The sequence below is a fragment of the Capsella rubella genome, unplaced genomic scaffold, assembly GCF_000375325.1.
Source record: "Capsella rubella cultivar Monte Gargano unplaced genomic scaffold, Caprub1_0 scaffold_92, whole genome shotgun sequence".
In the NCBI taxonomy this organism is placed as follows: Eukaryota; Viridiplantae; Streptophyta; class Magnoliopsida; order Brassicales; family Brassicaceae; genus Capsella; species Capsella rubella.
In genome coordinates this window covers 1-13,806 of record NW_006238836.1, presented here as the reverse complement: position 1 = coordinate 13,806, position 13,806 = coordinate 1, and the positions used below count along the sequence as shown (strand labels likewise).

The 13,806-nt window shown below is 38.3% G+C and overlaps 2 protein-coding genes and 1 pseudogene across 2 annotated transcripts; all 3 read left to right on the top strand.

Moving 5' to 3' along the window:
- Positions 1-3,416: 3,416 nt before the first annotated feature.
- LOC111831509 lies at positions 3,417-5,021 on the top strand. The gene is made up of 3 exons (XM_023786118.1): positions 3,417-3,961; positions 4,486-4,612; positions 4,710-5,021. The coding sequence occupies exons 1-3, from the start codon at positions 3,417-3,419 to the stop codon at positions 5,019-5,021; spliced, it is 984 nt and encodes a 327-aa protein (XP_023641886.1).
- A 1,715-nt stretch (positions 5,022-6,736) lies between these two features.
- LOC111831551 lies at positions 6,737-9,518 on the top strand. Its single transcript, XM_023786188.1, has 7 exons — positions 6,737-7,052; positions 7,237-7,316; positions 7,377-7,437; positions 7,552-8,089; positions 8,191-8,290; positions 8,364-9,045; positions 9,448-9,518. The coding sequence occupies exons 1-7, from the start codon at positions 6,737-6,739 to the stop codon at positions 9,516-9,518; spliced, it is 1,848 nt and encodes a 615-aa protein (XP_023641956.1).
- Positions 9,519-9,745: 227 nt separating this feature from the next.
- On the top strand, positions 9,746-11,493 carry LOC111831520 (annotated as a pseudogene).
- Positions 11,494-13,806: the final 2,313 nt, after the last annotated feature.

The following is a 13,806-nucleotide window of genomic DNA, read 5'->3' as shown; positions in this document are numbered from 1 at the left end:
TCAAGTGGTAGAGATGCATGAAGAGTGTTTAGAAGTGTGTAGAAAGACTTGTTGAAATTTAGTCCACAATGGGCTAATAACACACAAACATTGCTTTGAAGCATTAAATGGCTTGTCTAGTTTTGTTTGGGATTAGAGTATGTTAGAATACAATGAATTTGATTGATTACAAGTGCTAGAGATGCATGAAGAGTGTTTAGAAGTGTGGAGTATGACGTTGAAATTTGGTCCCAAATGGGCTAACACTACAAGAAAACACGCGTATTGCGAGGGAAATATGCTAGGGAAATAATGCCTAGCAAATTTGCGACGTTATAACTAGAGTTTTGCGAGCAACACGACGCGCCTCGTAGAATACTCGCAAATTTTCTAGGGAACAGATCCTCGCACTATTGCGAGGAGCTTGCAACCGCTTTGCTAGGTCCCAAAACTCCCTCGCAAGGTAGTAGCTAAATTGCGAGATAATAACTAGGCAACAAACTTATTAAATGAAATGGCAGATGTTGTCGAAAACTGGATAAATCCCTCGCGAGTTGGTTGCAATTGCCTAGCATGCTCCCTAGCAAGTTCGTAGCAAAGTTAGGCGAAAACATTTTAAATGACTTTGACAGAGTTGTCGGGATAAAGTTCTAACTTGAGTTGGAAATTGTGAGGCAAGATTCTCTTTCTCTCGCAAACGTCTAGCAAATATCTAGCAATTCCGTAGCGAAAGTTAGGCGAAAACTTTTTACATCGTTTGACATTGTTGTCGGGATATAGTTCGCAGATTTGTTGGAAATTGTGAGACAACACTCTTTCCCTTGTAAGAGCCTCGCAATCTTCCCTAGCAACTCCATAGCACTCGTTTTTTTCCCCTATAAATAGCAAATCCATGTTGAACTGAAATCATAACTCAAACATTTGCAAAACACAAAGCTATTCTAGAAAGAAAAAGTTCTCCAAAGTGAGCCATTTGAAAAAATGGCTGGAAGCAGAGAGCATGAGATATACACAATACGACGATGGATGTACAATTATAGAGATCCGGAGACCGGTGATGTGACGAGAGAATTTTGCGATGGTTTTACGGGGGTTCATGTACCAAGCAACAAACCAACCTTTTGCTCGTGATAACGGTACAATTTTCTGTCCATGTCGTAAGTGCGTAAATGAAAAATACTTGGAGTTTAATCTAGTGAAGAAACATCTTTATAATAGAGGGTTTATGCTTAAATATTATGTATGGTTTCGTCATGGAGAGGGTTGTAGCGATAATGCTGGAAGTAGTACGCATAATGTTGTTGGTCAACCTAGTAATTATGAAAATTATGGGCATCAAGAATATGATCAATTTGGTTTTCATGGGTTTAACCTAGAAAATAGATTCTATGATATGGTTAATGATGCATTTCCTGAAAGTAATCCTGCTTTTGCTGAGAGTAGTACAGAAGAACCCAACGTAGATGCGAAACGTTTTTATGATATGTTAGATGCTGCAAATCAACCTATCTACGATGGATGTAGAGAAGGGCATTCTAAGTTATCATTGGCATCTAGGATGATGACAATTAAAGCTGATAATAACTTAAGTGAAATTTGCATGGATTCATGGGCTGAGTTAATCAAAAAATATTTGCCAGAAGATAATTTATCGGCTGAGAATTACTATGAAATCCAAAAGTTGGTTTCAGGTCTTGGGTTACCATCTGAAATGATTGATGTATGCGTTGACTACTGCATGATTTTCTGGAAAGATGATGAAAAGTTGCCGGAATGTCGGTTTTGCGGGAAGCCGAGATATCAGGATACTCAAGGAAGGACGCGAGTTCCATACAAACGTATGTGGTATTTGCCAATCACTGATAGATTAAAACGCTTATACCAATCAAAGAGGACTGCAGCAGCAATGAGGTGGCATGCAGAACATTCTACTGCAAATGGAGAAATTACACATCCCTCAGATGCAAAGGCGTGGAAACAATTTCAAACGGTATATCTTGACTTTGCTCAAGAGTGTAGGAATGTTTATCTTGGTTTGTGTACCACTACAAGAAAACAGGCAAAATGCGACTACGATTACCGACTATATCTATAGTCGCTTATTTAGCGGCTATAAGACAACTCAGTAGCGACTACATACCGACAATATTTTCCGTAGTCGTTAAATAGTCGGTCAGTAGCGACTACAAGAACTGGTCGTCACGTAGTCGGATATTAACGACTAATGGGCGACTATATATTGTAGGTCGGTAATTAGTCGTCGACTAGTCGGTAATTTGCGACCAGTTCACGATGATATATTTTAGTCGTTGTTTTGACGACTATGCAGCGACTACCCAAGTTTGTCGTCCACTAGTCAGCTAGTAGTCGCTCATTAGCGACTACCCTCCGACTAAATCGGCGGATCGTATAAATAACGACTTAATGCCGACTAGTATAGCCGTCGTTTAAGTTCGGTAAAACACGTTTTTCGTTTGTGGTAGGTGTACATATACAACAAATACGAACCATTTATTCTAGGTAAGTACAAATTATATATATATATATATATATAGTTTTTTTAATATATATTTCTAATTTATATATATACATGACAGCCTCTCAAGCGAATCAAGTTTGTTATATTCCATATCCATACACCAAAAAACCAAAGCACTTATGGCTAAATGTTCTAAAACTCAATCCGAGGGGAAACATATCAGGATCATATGAAAATAATGATGAACCCACTCTTCTACAAACATAAAATGATGACGCTGTTATGATCACTAATATTGAAGATCTTATAGTAGACAATTTGGTAGAAGAAGAAAATCCAATAAACCTTGATTACGATATCGAAGATGCGGATCCTGAAGATGAATTCCGTTGTAATTTATCATCTTCTGATGACGAAGAAGAAGATGACGAAGAACCATACTAATTAATTTTAGTCTAAGGTAAGATATGTATATTTTTGTATTTTTGTATTGTTTATATTGTGTACTAATGTGTTGTATTATATGTTTGTAACATATTATTATCTAATAAAGTGTGTAAAATAATAGCGACTACAGGATGACTATGAAGCGACTAAATGTGATTGGGCTTTCGCAAAATTAAAGCCCATATCCAATAAAACGACTATTTGGCGACTAATTAGTATTGGGCTTTTGAAATTTACGGCCCAGCTCCAACACTCTGCGTTTTGCTCTTTGAAACACTTACACCTAAAACAGAAACCCTAAACGCCGATCGACCAAACAATCTCTCTTCTTCTTCGACTCAATCGTTTTCTTCTTCGATTCAATCTTCTTCTTCTTCGAGTCAATCTTCTTCTTCGACTCAATCTTCTTCTTCCTCTCATTCGATCTCATCTTCTTCCAGTTCCATCTTCTTCCTCTCACTCAATTTTCTTCTTCGACTCAGTCTCTTCTTTCTTCCATCAAGACGAAACGATGCCTCGAGAAACTAAGGCCGGACGAGGACGTAAGAGGAAAAATGTTCCCAACGTTTCTCAGAGAGCTGGAGGGTCGACTTCTGCAACCAAAAGACCGACCAATCTACCAAGCCAGTATAATTTCACCCCACCAGTTCAAGTCCCTCCGACTCAATCTCCAGCGGAAGAAGGACCAGTTCATCGACAACAGGCAACGTCCGCACAACAAGTCCGGAATTATCCACCACCACAACATCTTTTCCAGAGCGGCGGAACTGAAGAAGTTGATGCCGCGACTCCGACGTCTGCAGAAGTACACTCTCAAGCTCCAGGGCATCAAAGGCAACACTCTCAAGCTCCAGGGGATGAAAGGCAACACTCTCAAGCTCCAGGGCATCGAAGGCAAAACTCTTCGCAAGGCAACAACTTCCAGGAGGATTGTCCTCGAGTCTTGCCAGAACTCCAGGAGAACACAGCCCGAGCTCTCAATGCTCTCCTAGCTATTCCGGATAGACACTTGTATACAACGGTCCTGTCAATCAAAGATTTGCCGAACACAACATGGTATGACACTTGCCTTTTACAATCTTGTTGTGCATGTTGGTGTTGTTCAAGTTCTCTGTTAATTGGTCTTAGAAACCACAAATTAGTCTTGTTGTTTGTCTAAGAAATTAGTCGTGGTGTTTGTCTAAGGTTTTGTTAGGTGAATTAGTCTTAGAAACCAGAAATTTGTCCTGGTGTTTGTCTAAGGTTTTGTTAGATGAATTGGTCTTATAAACCAAAATTAGTCTTGGTGTTTGTCTAAGGACTTGACGATTGAAATTGTTTAGTGTTGTCTTAACAAGTAATGAGGAATCTCTTAATTTAAAGTGTACGTAGTGATGTATAGAGTGTAGAATGTAGTATCTGTTTTTGATTATTCACAATTTCTAGTTTGATTTCAGTCAATCTCACTTCTCTGTTTTGATTGAATTACAATGTTTACAATTTCTAGTTTGATCTCACTCAATCTCGCTGCTCTGTTTTGATTGAATTCACAATGTTTACTCTGGCTCCTACTTTTGGTTTGATATTTCATGTGCTTGCAGGTTTACTCGGAACCCGAAACTAGTTAAGAAGGTTGTTAAAGTCTTGACTAACAAATTTGATGGACTCTTTTATAACTGGTCTTGTGTGCCTCAGGACAGAAGAGATAGATACTTCATCGAGTTTGCTGTATGGTTTTTGTTCTTCCTTATATAGCCTTCACATATTTACTTTTATATTGTTTCACTAACAAGTCTAACATCATTCTCTTATCTTTGTTTTGTAGAAAACTCACACATGGGATCCCTTGATAACAGGCCAAGTGCAAGAGCAATTTGAGTTGATATGTCAACGCCGGTTGAAAGACATGATTAGCACTGTGAGGACTACTCGAGAGCAACCAAGTTGGATCGTAGACACCATCTGGGATGTTATGGTCGCTTACTGGGACACTGAAGAAGCACAACAAAGGAGTCAAACCTACTCCTCTGCACGTATGTCTGACCGAAAGGGTCTTGGTCCTCACGTCCACTTCTCAGGGCCTAAGTCGTTTCAACAAATCCAATATGAAATGGTAAGTTTACTTGCTTCAGTTTAAATGTTATCTTACACCTTCGTCAAGACTCATACAAAGCCAGATGGTTCGTATGTCGATCGAAAGGCGGGGAAAGTTGGTGAAACTTATGAGAAGAACGTGCAAGATAAGTTGGCTGAGCTTCAGGCAGATACTTCAGCTCTTTCAGATGCCGCTTCACCACCTCGGGAGCTCACAGTAGACGAGATGACGACCATCTTTCTTCAGGTTAACTCACATTTTTCCCTCTGGTTACTCTGTGTTTACTTTTTTATACTCACAAAGACTAACTTTCTGGTTTTATCTTACTTTCATAGTCTACGGAGATGGATTCTCGAGGCATTCCTTATGGAGTTGGAAGCCTTAAGGACAGTCTAGTCAATGGCAAGCTGAATCAACCAGGCAACTCTACATCGTTTTTGGCATTGGAGGAGCAACTGAAAGAAGCTCAACGCAAGATCGAGGAGCAAGTTGCTTACAATGCTAAGCGTGATGCAGAAGCGGTTGCCCGTGAAGCTGAGCAAGCCCGAGCTGTGGCTGAGCATTCCCGAGCTATGGCTGAGCAAAAGGGCCAGATTGAACACTTGACCATGGTAGCAGAATATCTTCGAGAAAATGATCCGCGCTTCTTGGATTTTATGGCTTCCAAATCAGCTGCAGTAGCACAACCTTCCTCAACCAGTGTTCACCAACCAGCTCAACCTACTACTCCATCTCCACTTTAGGTTACTCTCTCTAATTCTCAGCTATCTTCCCTCTTGAACTCATTTTCACTTTCCTTTATCTGTTGGATTTTGTATCTGTAGTGTAGATACATGAACTTGATGTTATCTGGATTTTGTGTTTTGTTAACATGTACCATGTACTCTTTCCTTATCTAATGTTATAATGAATGTTTTTGGATTTAATAGTTTATGAATGTTTTTGGATTGAATAGTTTATGAATGTTAAGTTTATGTACATAACAAATAGGAACCAAAAACAACAACAGGAACCAAATACAACCATTTCAAATACGAACCAAATACAACAATATTCGTATAAATACAGCTTTCGACTAGTCGCCAAATAGTCGTAACATAGTCACAAAGCAGTCGCTCAATAGTCACTATATTTAGCGACTAATTAGTGACTATTCACAACAATCGCGATATAATCGCCTATTCGTCGTCATATAGTCACAAAATAGTCAGCAAAACACCACGACTAAATTACGACTACACTGAGCCAACTCGTAGTTCTTGTGATTCAGTCGTAACTTAGTCGCCAATAAGTCAGTAAATTTTCCTACTATATAGCGACTATGTTGTGACTGTTCATAATAGTCGTATTATAGTCGTTAAATTGCGACTATAATACGACTACATTGTTTAGCGACTACCAAAACGCGACTACACGTTTTAGTCGTCATATAGTCGTACATTATGACATAGCGACTATTGCGCGACTATTGTTGTAGTCGCAGTTTGCCTGTTTTCTTGTAGTGTACAGATGGATTCAGCCTATTTGGTATGTCTGGGAGGCAATATTCTTTGTGGCCTGTTATCTTAACGTCATACAATCTTCCTCCAGATATGTGTATGCAAAGCGAATTTCTATGGTTGAGTATTTTAGTGCCAGGGCCTAAGCATCCGAAGAGAGCTCTCGATATATTCTTGCAACCTCTGATTCATGAGCTGAAGCAGTTGTGGTACGAAGGGGTTCAAACGTTTGATTACTCGAAGAAACAAAACTTCAATATGCGGGCAGTGCTAATGTGGACGATTAGTGACTTCCCTGCATACGGAATGTTATCTGGGTGGACAACTCATGGAAGATTATCATGTCCATATTGTATGGAGCGAACTGATGCGTTTCAGTTGAAGAATGGACGAAAACCATGTTGGTTTGATTGTCATCGTCGGTTTCTCCCTTTGCATCATCCGTACCGAAAGAATAAGAAGTGGTTTAGAAAGAATAAAGTTGTGCGTGTTCCTCCACCGAGCTATGTTTCTGGCAATTATTTGCTAGAACAAATCGATTATTATGGTGCTCAGGAGACATGTAAAGTTGGAGGTAATTGGCACACCCCAGCGAATATGCCAGACGGATACACCTGCACTCATAATTGGCACAAACAGAGTATTTTCAGGGAGCTTCCGTATTGGAAAGATCTTCTCACATCCAGGTTGTGCAAGGGTCGAGTTGCATCTTACGAGAAATGGAAAAATGCCAGTATCCAACTTTCGATTGACCGCAGATGCTAAGAAGGCGTTGTTCGAGTGGATTACATCAGAAGTGAAGTTCCCAGATGGATATGTTTCTAAATTTTCTAGATGTGTAAAACAAGGGCAAAAATTCTCAGGTATGTAGAGCCACGATTGTCATGTCTTCATGCAGCGGTTACTGCCATTTGTATTTCTTGAGCTTCTGCCAACACATGTTCATGAAGCTATTGCGGGTAATAATAGTATACTTATTTAATTCTTTTATGTAGTAGTGATATATTTTACGTATGATTAACTAATTATATTATTTGATTAACTTATTAACTCGTTTTACAAAACCTTCGTAGGTATCAGAGCATTTTTCAGGGACCTATGCACCCGAACATTGTCTTGGGACAGCATTCAGCAGTTAGATGATAATATCCCGGTGTTGATTTGCAACTTGGAGAAAATATTTCCACCTTCATTTTTTGATGTGATGGAACATCTCCCAATCCATCTACCACATGAAGCAGCTCTTGGTGGGCCTGTGCAATTTCGATGGATGTATCCGTTTGAGCGGTTTATGAAATCTCTGAAAGGAAAGGCGAAAAATCTTGCAAGAGTTGAGGGATCGATAGTCGCCGGAAGTCTAACAGAGGAAACTTCCCATTTTACATCTTATTACTTTAGCCCTACCGTGAGAACAAAAAAAACTCGTCCTCGACGATATGACGATGGAGGTGTTGCACCAACCTATAACGTTCCTGATGTCCCGGATGTCTTCGCACAGATAGGTAGACTTGCTGGAAGGTTGAAAGAAGTTTGGTGGGAAGATCATGCCTATTGTCGAGCAGCTCACAATTACATCTTGCGTAATTTGGATTACATCCAATCTTTCGAGAGGTATAACATTTGGATTTTATTTCATATTGATTTTTTAGTTTTGTGTATTTAAACTTTTTCGTGGACTTTAAACTAATAACTTACCATAATTTTGAGTGTAGGATATTTGATTCGCAGATCCGTGAAGCCTTTCCCAATTTAGAAGAAAAAGATTATGAATCTTACAAGGTCCGCGATTTTGCTGGATGGTTGAAGTATTACGTAAGTATAATAATGTAACGATATATATACATGACTTTTACATACTAATATAACGATGCATGAATTTGAATAGGTTCAAAATGGATGTGGAAATGAACCCTTGCCTCTTTGGTTGCATGAGATTGTTCAAGAACCAAGATCGAAGATCACTACGGCTCCGATGTACTTTACTCGCGGTTATACGTTTCATACGTATAATGATGGAATTCGAAGAGGTACAGCAAATTACGGAATCTCAGTAAAAGCTGGTGATAGCGAATTCTATGGTATTTTGCAACAAATATTGGAAGTTGAATACCCCGGTCTTTTGAATCTGAAATGCATACTTTTCAAGTGTGATTGGTATGATCCAACTGTGGGTCGAGGCATGCGAGCAAATAACTTTGGGGTCGTCGATGTTAACGCAAACCGAAGCTATGGAAGATTTGATCCTTTCATCCTAGCATCACAAGAAGAGCAAGTGAGTTTTCTATCCTATCCTCGTTTGCGACAAAGACGTGAAATGTGGTTATCAGTGATTAAAGTGAATCCAAGAGGTCGTATAATCGGGTTAGTTGATGATGTGGTTCTACAACAAGAAAGAGCGGGTGAAGTCTCTATACCAAACATATCAACAGATGATGTTGTTTACATTGATCGGAAAAATAGGGAAGTTGAGGACGTTAACGATGGTTCTGAAGAGGAGGAAGAGGTTGACGAATTTGATGAATCCGATGATGGTGTAGAATCTGATGAGGAAAATGAAAAGTCTAGCGGTGAAGAAAATGAATTTGATGATCAATAAGTGTTTTTTTTTTGTTATAATGGATTTATGTTATTAATAAGTGTATTGTTTTTTAAAAACAAATATTAAAGATTTGAATAAGTGTTTTTGTTATAATGAATTTGTGTTATTAATAAGTGTATTTTTTTTAAAAAACAATTTTAAAGTTTTGAATAAGTGTTTTTGTTAAAATGGATTTATGTTATTAATTAATAAGTGTACTGTTTTTTTTAAAAAACAAATTTTAAATATTTGAATAAGTGTTTTTGTTTAACTAGTGACTTGATTAAGTGATGAAAAAAACCTTTATGATGATGAATTAGTGTTTTCGTTTTTTAAGTTGTATTTGTGTTTTTTTTAAAAACAAATTTAAGGGATGTGCTACGTTGTTTAGGTATACCTAGCTATTCTCTAGCAATAGTGCGAGGAAGTTACGAGATGCTTTTAAATAATGGTCTTCCATAATGCGAGGGGTCTAATGGGCCTATTGGACCTATTGGGCCGTGAAGGCCTAGGTTTTCCCTAGCAAAATTGCTAGGTAATTGCGACGTGTATAATTGTCTATATATACTGCGATGCCCTCGTTTGAGCAAAGCTCAAACCTAGCCGCAAAAACCCTTGTCTATTTGTCTCTTCGTCTTCTCCTCTTCCCCGACTTGCCTCTGTTTTTCCCGATTACTTCCTCTCCGGCGACCTTAATCTTCTTCTTTTCTTCTGATTTATCCGATTAACCCTAATCGTCTTCTTCTCCTCTGTTCTCACCGTCTTCTCCTCTGTTCTCACTGTCTTCTCCTCTGTTCTCACATTCTTCTCCTCTGTGTTCTCCCCAAAGTTGATTTATGCAAGGTATTATCCTTAATCCCTTTATTTCTCGCTTAGATTGTGTAAGTTTTTAGAGTATGGGTTACACACCGGTTATTGCTGGCTATGTCTGGTTTTTGAGTTTTAGCTAGTTTAGATTTCTCTATATATCTAATCGATTGTTTTCAACATCAATACACAGAAAACTCTTTGATATTGCTTTTGTTCAGTTGATACTTTTTGATGTTTGTTCTTTCGTGTTTATGCTTGCAGATGTTTTCTGGAAACGATTACACCAAGTTTCTCTCTCAGCAAGGAATGCAAATGCCAAGTCCTGGTAACAGCTCGCATGGTACCACATCAGGGGTCGGAGGCCATTCAAGGCGTGATTCTGAAACCCAGACTGCCAGTGGAAGTTCTCCTCCCATCGGGTCACATCCGTCCAATGGTACGCCTCAACAAAGTCAGTCTCCTTCGACACCTACGAGTGCAAGAGAAGAGCCTCAATGTTCGAGGCTCAACGATCTTACGTTAGAAGATTTACTCGTCAGTCCGGGTCGTGCACATTTGAAGAAATTAGATCCGAAGCGTCCCCCAGGAACTCTTTGGTAAGTATTTGAAATCTCTTTCAATATTAGTTAGATTTTGTTAGTAATTTCATAATTCTATGTGTTGTGGTTTTATTTTGCAGGTTTGATGATGATCCATGTGTGGCTGCTACTGTCCGTAGTATCTTTGAAAGAGATTTCAAAGAACCTCATGCCAATTGGTCTCAGACTCCAGATACAGTACTTAAACGGTGGTTTGAAACCTTTGCTGTAAGTTAAACTTGTTTAGATGTGTGTTTACGTTTTTATAAGTAGCAAACAAGTTCTGATTAGTTATTTCTTTCTATGGAAGCAAACATACAACTGGGATCGATCAATTAACGGAAGAGTTAAGGTTGAATTTGAAAAGAAGTTGAAGGATAGAATGAGTGACCAAGTGAGTAGATGGAAGGCAAAGTGGAGGGCAAAGGGTGATGAGGCTATGCCGCGCTGGCTTGATCCAACTGTTTGGGCTGGCCTTGTTCGGTACTGGAGTGATCCCAAAACTGAAGCTAAGAGTATCAACAGTCGGAATGCTCGATATCATGATCCAGATGGCACTGGTATATATAAACACCGCTCTGGCCAGACATCTTTTAAAGCCCGTGCTCGAAAACATGTAAGTTTCCTTTCTTCTTTTCCTCTGATTATTTAATGTTGTTTGTCCAAGTTCAGTGGATGATCAATATTATCTCCTTTAGTCTGAGAAAACAGGTGAGAGCTGGTTCTTTGCAAGCTGAGGCGTCTGCAGCCCATACTGGTGCACCTCCTGCTCCATCTGATGATGATCCGGTGGTGCTTAAGGAAAAGCTAGCAGCAACAGGAGCTCTTCTTCAGGAGAGTAATGAGAAGGTAAATTGCTTGCAAGCTTATTTGGATTAATTTGCTGAGAAAGATCCAGAGTTTGCTGCAAGGTTTCGATCTGGAAACCAAGCTGCGCCGAGAGAGACAAACCAGGCTGAGGCTGACATGACAAACCAGGCTGGGGCTGACATGACAAACCAGACTGGGGCTGCCACTCCATCTGACTGTAGAACCTCCTCTGCCATGGACATTAACTTGAACTCTTCTTGAACCTTAGTTTGTTTTTTTCATGGTTTTAGATTTGTAAACCTAAACCTAGTATTGTTTATCATAATACAATTTCTAATTTCTAATTTCTATATTTCATAATTCAATTTCTAAATTCAATTAATTTGTAGCACAATGAATAATCTGGTCTAATTATTAACCAATCTGGATTAACCAATTGTAAGAAACAAAATGATTGTTAAGCCTCGCCAAAATATGCGAGGGAATTGCAGGACCAAGAAATTGCAAGGAACTTGCTACCACATTGGCCCTCACAATTTGCTACGCATATTGCTAGACACGAAAACCTCGCAATAAGTGCGAGTTACCTGCTAGTCATTTGTTCCTCGCAATTTGCTAAGGATATTGCGAGCGAACGAATCCCTCGCAAGAGTGCGAGAAAATTGCGAGGGCGTAAATTTGCGAGTCGCGATTCGCGAGGGAATGAAGATTCTCGCAATTCCCTTGCGAAAGACGTATTGCGAGGGATACGCTAGACATTCTTCCCTAGCAATACGAGTGTTTTCTTGTAGTGTAAGAAACCATAAACATGTCTTTGAAGCAGTAAATGGCTTGTCTAGTGTTTTTTGGGGGTTAGAATATGTTATAAAACAATGAAATTGATTTATAACAAGTGCTAGAGATGAATGAAGAGTGTTTAGAAGTGTGGAGAAAGACTTTTTGAAATTTGGTCTGAAATGGGCTAGGAACCCACAAACATTGCTTTGAAGCATTAAATAGCTTATCTAGTGTTGTTTGGTGTTAGAATATTTTAAAATATAATATATTTGATTGATTACATGTGCTAGAGATGCATGAAAAGTGTTTAGAAGTGTGGAGAAAGATTTCTTGAATTTTGGTCCGAAATGGGCTAGGAACCCACAAACATTGCTTTGAAGCATTAAATAGTTTATTTAGTGTTGTTTAAAATATTTTAAAATACAATAAATTTGATTGATTACTAGTGCTAGAGATATATGAAGAATATTTAAAAATGTGGAGAAAGACTTCTTGAAATTTGGTCCCAAATGGGCTAAAAACTCAGAAACATTGCGTTGAACCAATAAATTGCTTCTCTAATGTTTTTTGGGGTTACAATATGGTAGAACACAAGGAATTTGATTGATTAAAAATGCTAGAGATGCATGAAGTGTGTTTAGAAGTGTGGTGAATGACTTGTTGAAATTTGGTCCACAATGGGCTAAGAACCCACAAACTTTGCTTTGAAGCATTAAATGGCTTGTCCAGTTTTGTTTGGGATTAGAATATGTTATAATACAATGAATTTGATTGATTACAAGTGCTAGAAATGAATGAAGAGTGTTTAGAAGTGTGGAGAAAGACTTGTTGAAATTTTGTCCCAGATGAGCTAAGAAACCATAAACATGTCTTTGAAGCAGTAAATGGCTTGTCTAGTGTTGTTTGGGGGTTATAATATGTTAAAATACAATAAATTTAGATTGATTACAAGGGCTAGAGATCCATGAAAAGTGTTTAGAAGTGTGGAGAAAGATTTCTTGAATTATGGTCCGAAATGGGCTAGGAACCCACAAACATTGCTTTGAAGCATTTAATAGCTTATCTAGTGTTGTTTAGGGTTAGAATATTTTAAAATACAATAAATTTGATTGATAACAAGTGCTAGAGATGCATGAAAAGTCTTTAGAAGTGTGGAGAATGACTTGCTGAAATTTGGTCAACAATGGGCTAAGAACCCACAAACATTGCTTTGAAGCATTCAATGGCTTGTCTAGTGTTGTTTGGGGTTAGAATATATTAGAATACAATGAATTTGATTAATTACAAGTGTTAGAGATCAATGAAAAGTGTTTAGAAATGTAGAGAAAAACTTGTTGAAATTTTGTTCCAAATGAGCTAAGAACTCAGAAATATTGCGTTGAACCACTAAATGGCTTGTCTAGTGTTATTTGCGGTTAGAATACAATGAATTGGATTGATTACAAATGCTATAGATGCAGGAAGAGTGTTTATAAGTGTTCAAAAAGACTTGTTGAAATTTGGTCCCCACTGGGCTAACAACTCATAAATATTGCGTTGAACCACTAAATGACTTTTCTAGTGTCATTTGGGGTTATAGTATGTTAGAATACAATGAATTTGATTGATTTCAAGTTCTAGAGATGCATGAAGAGTGTTTAGAAGTGTGAAGAAAGAATTGTTGACATTTGGTCCGAAATGGGCTAAGAACCCACAAACATTGCTTTGAAGCATTAAATGGCTTGTCTAGTTTTGTTTGGGATTAGAATATGTTAAAATACAATGAATTTGATTGA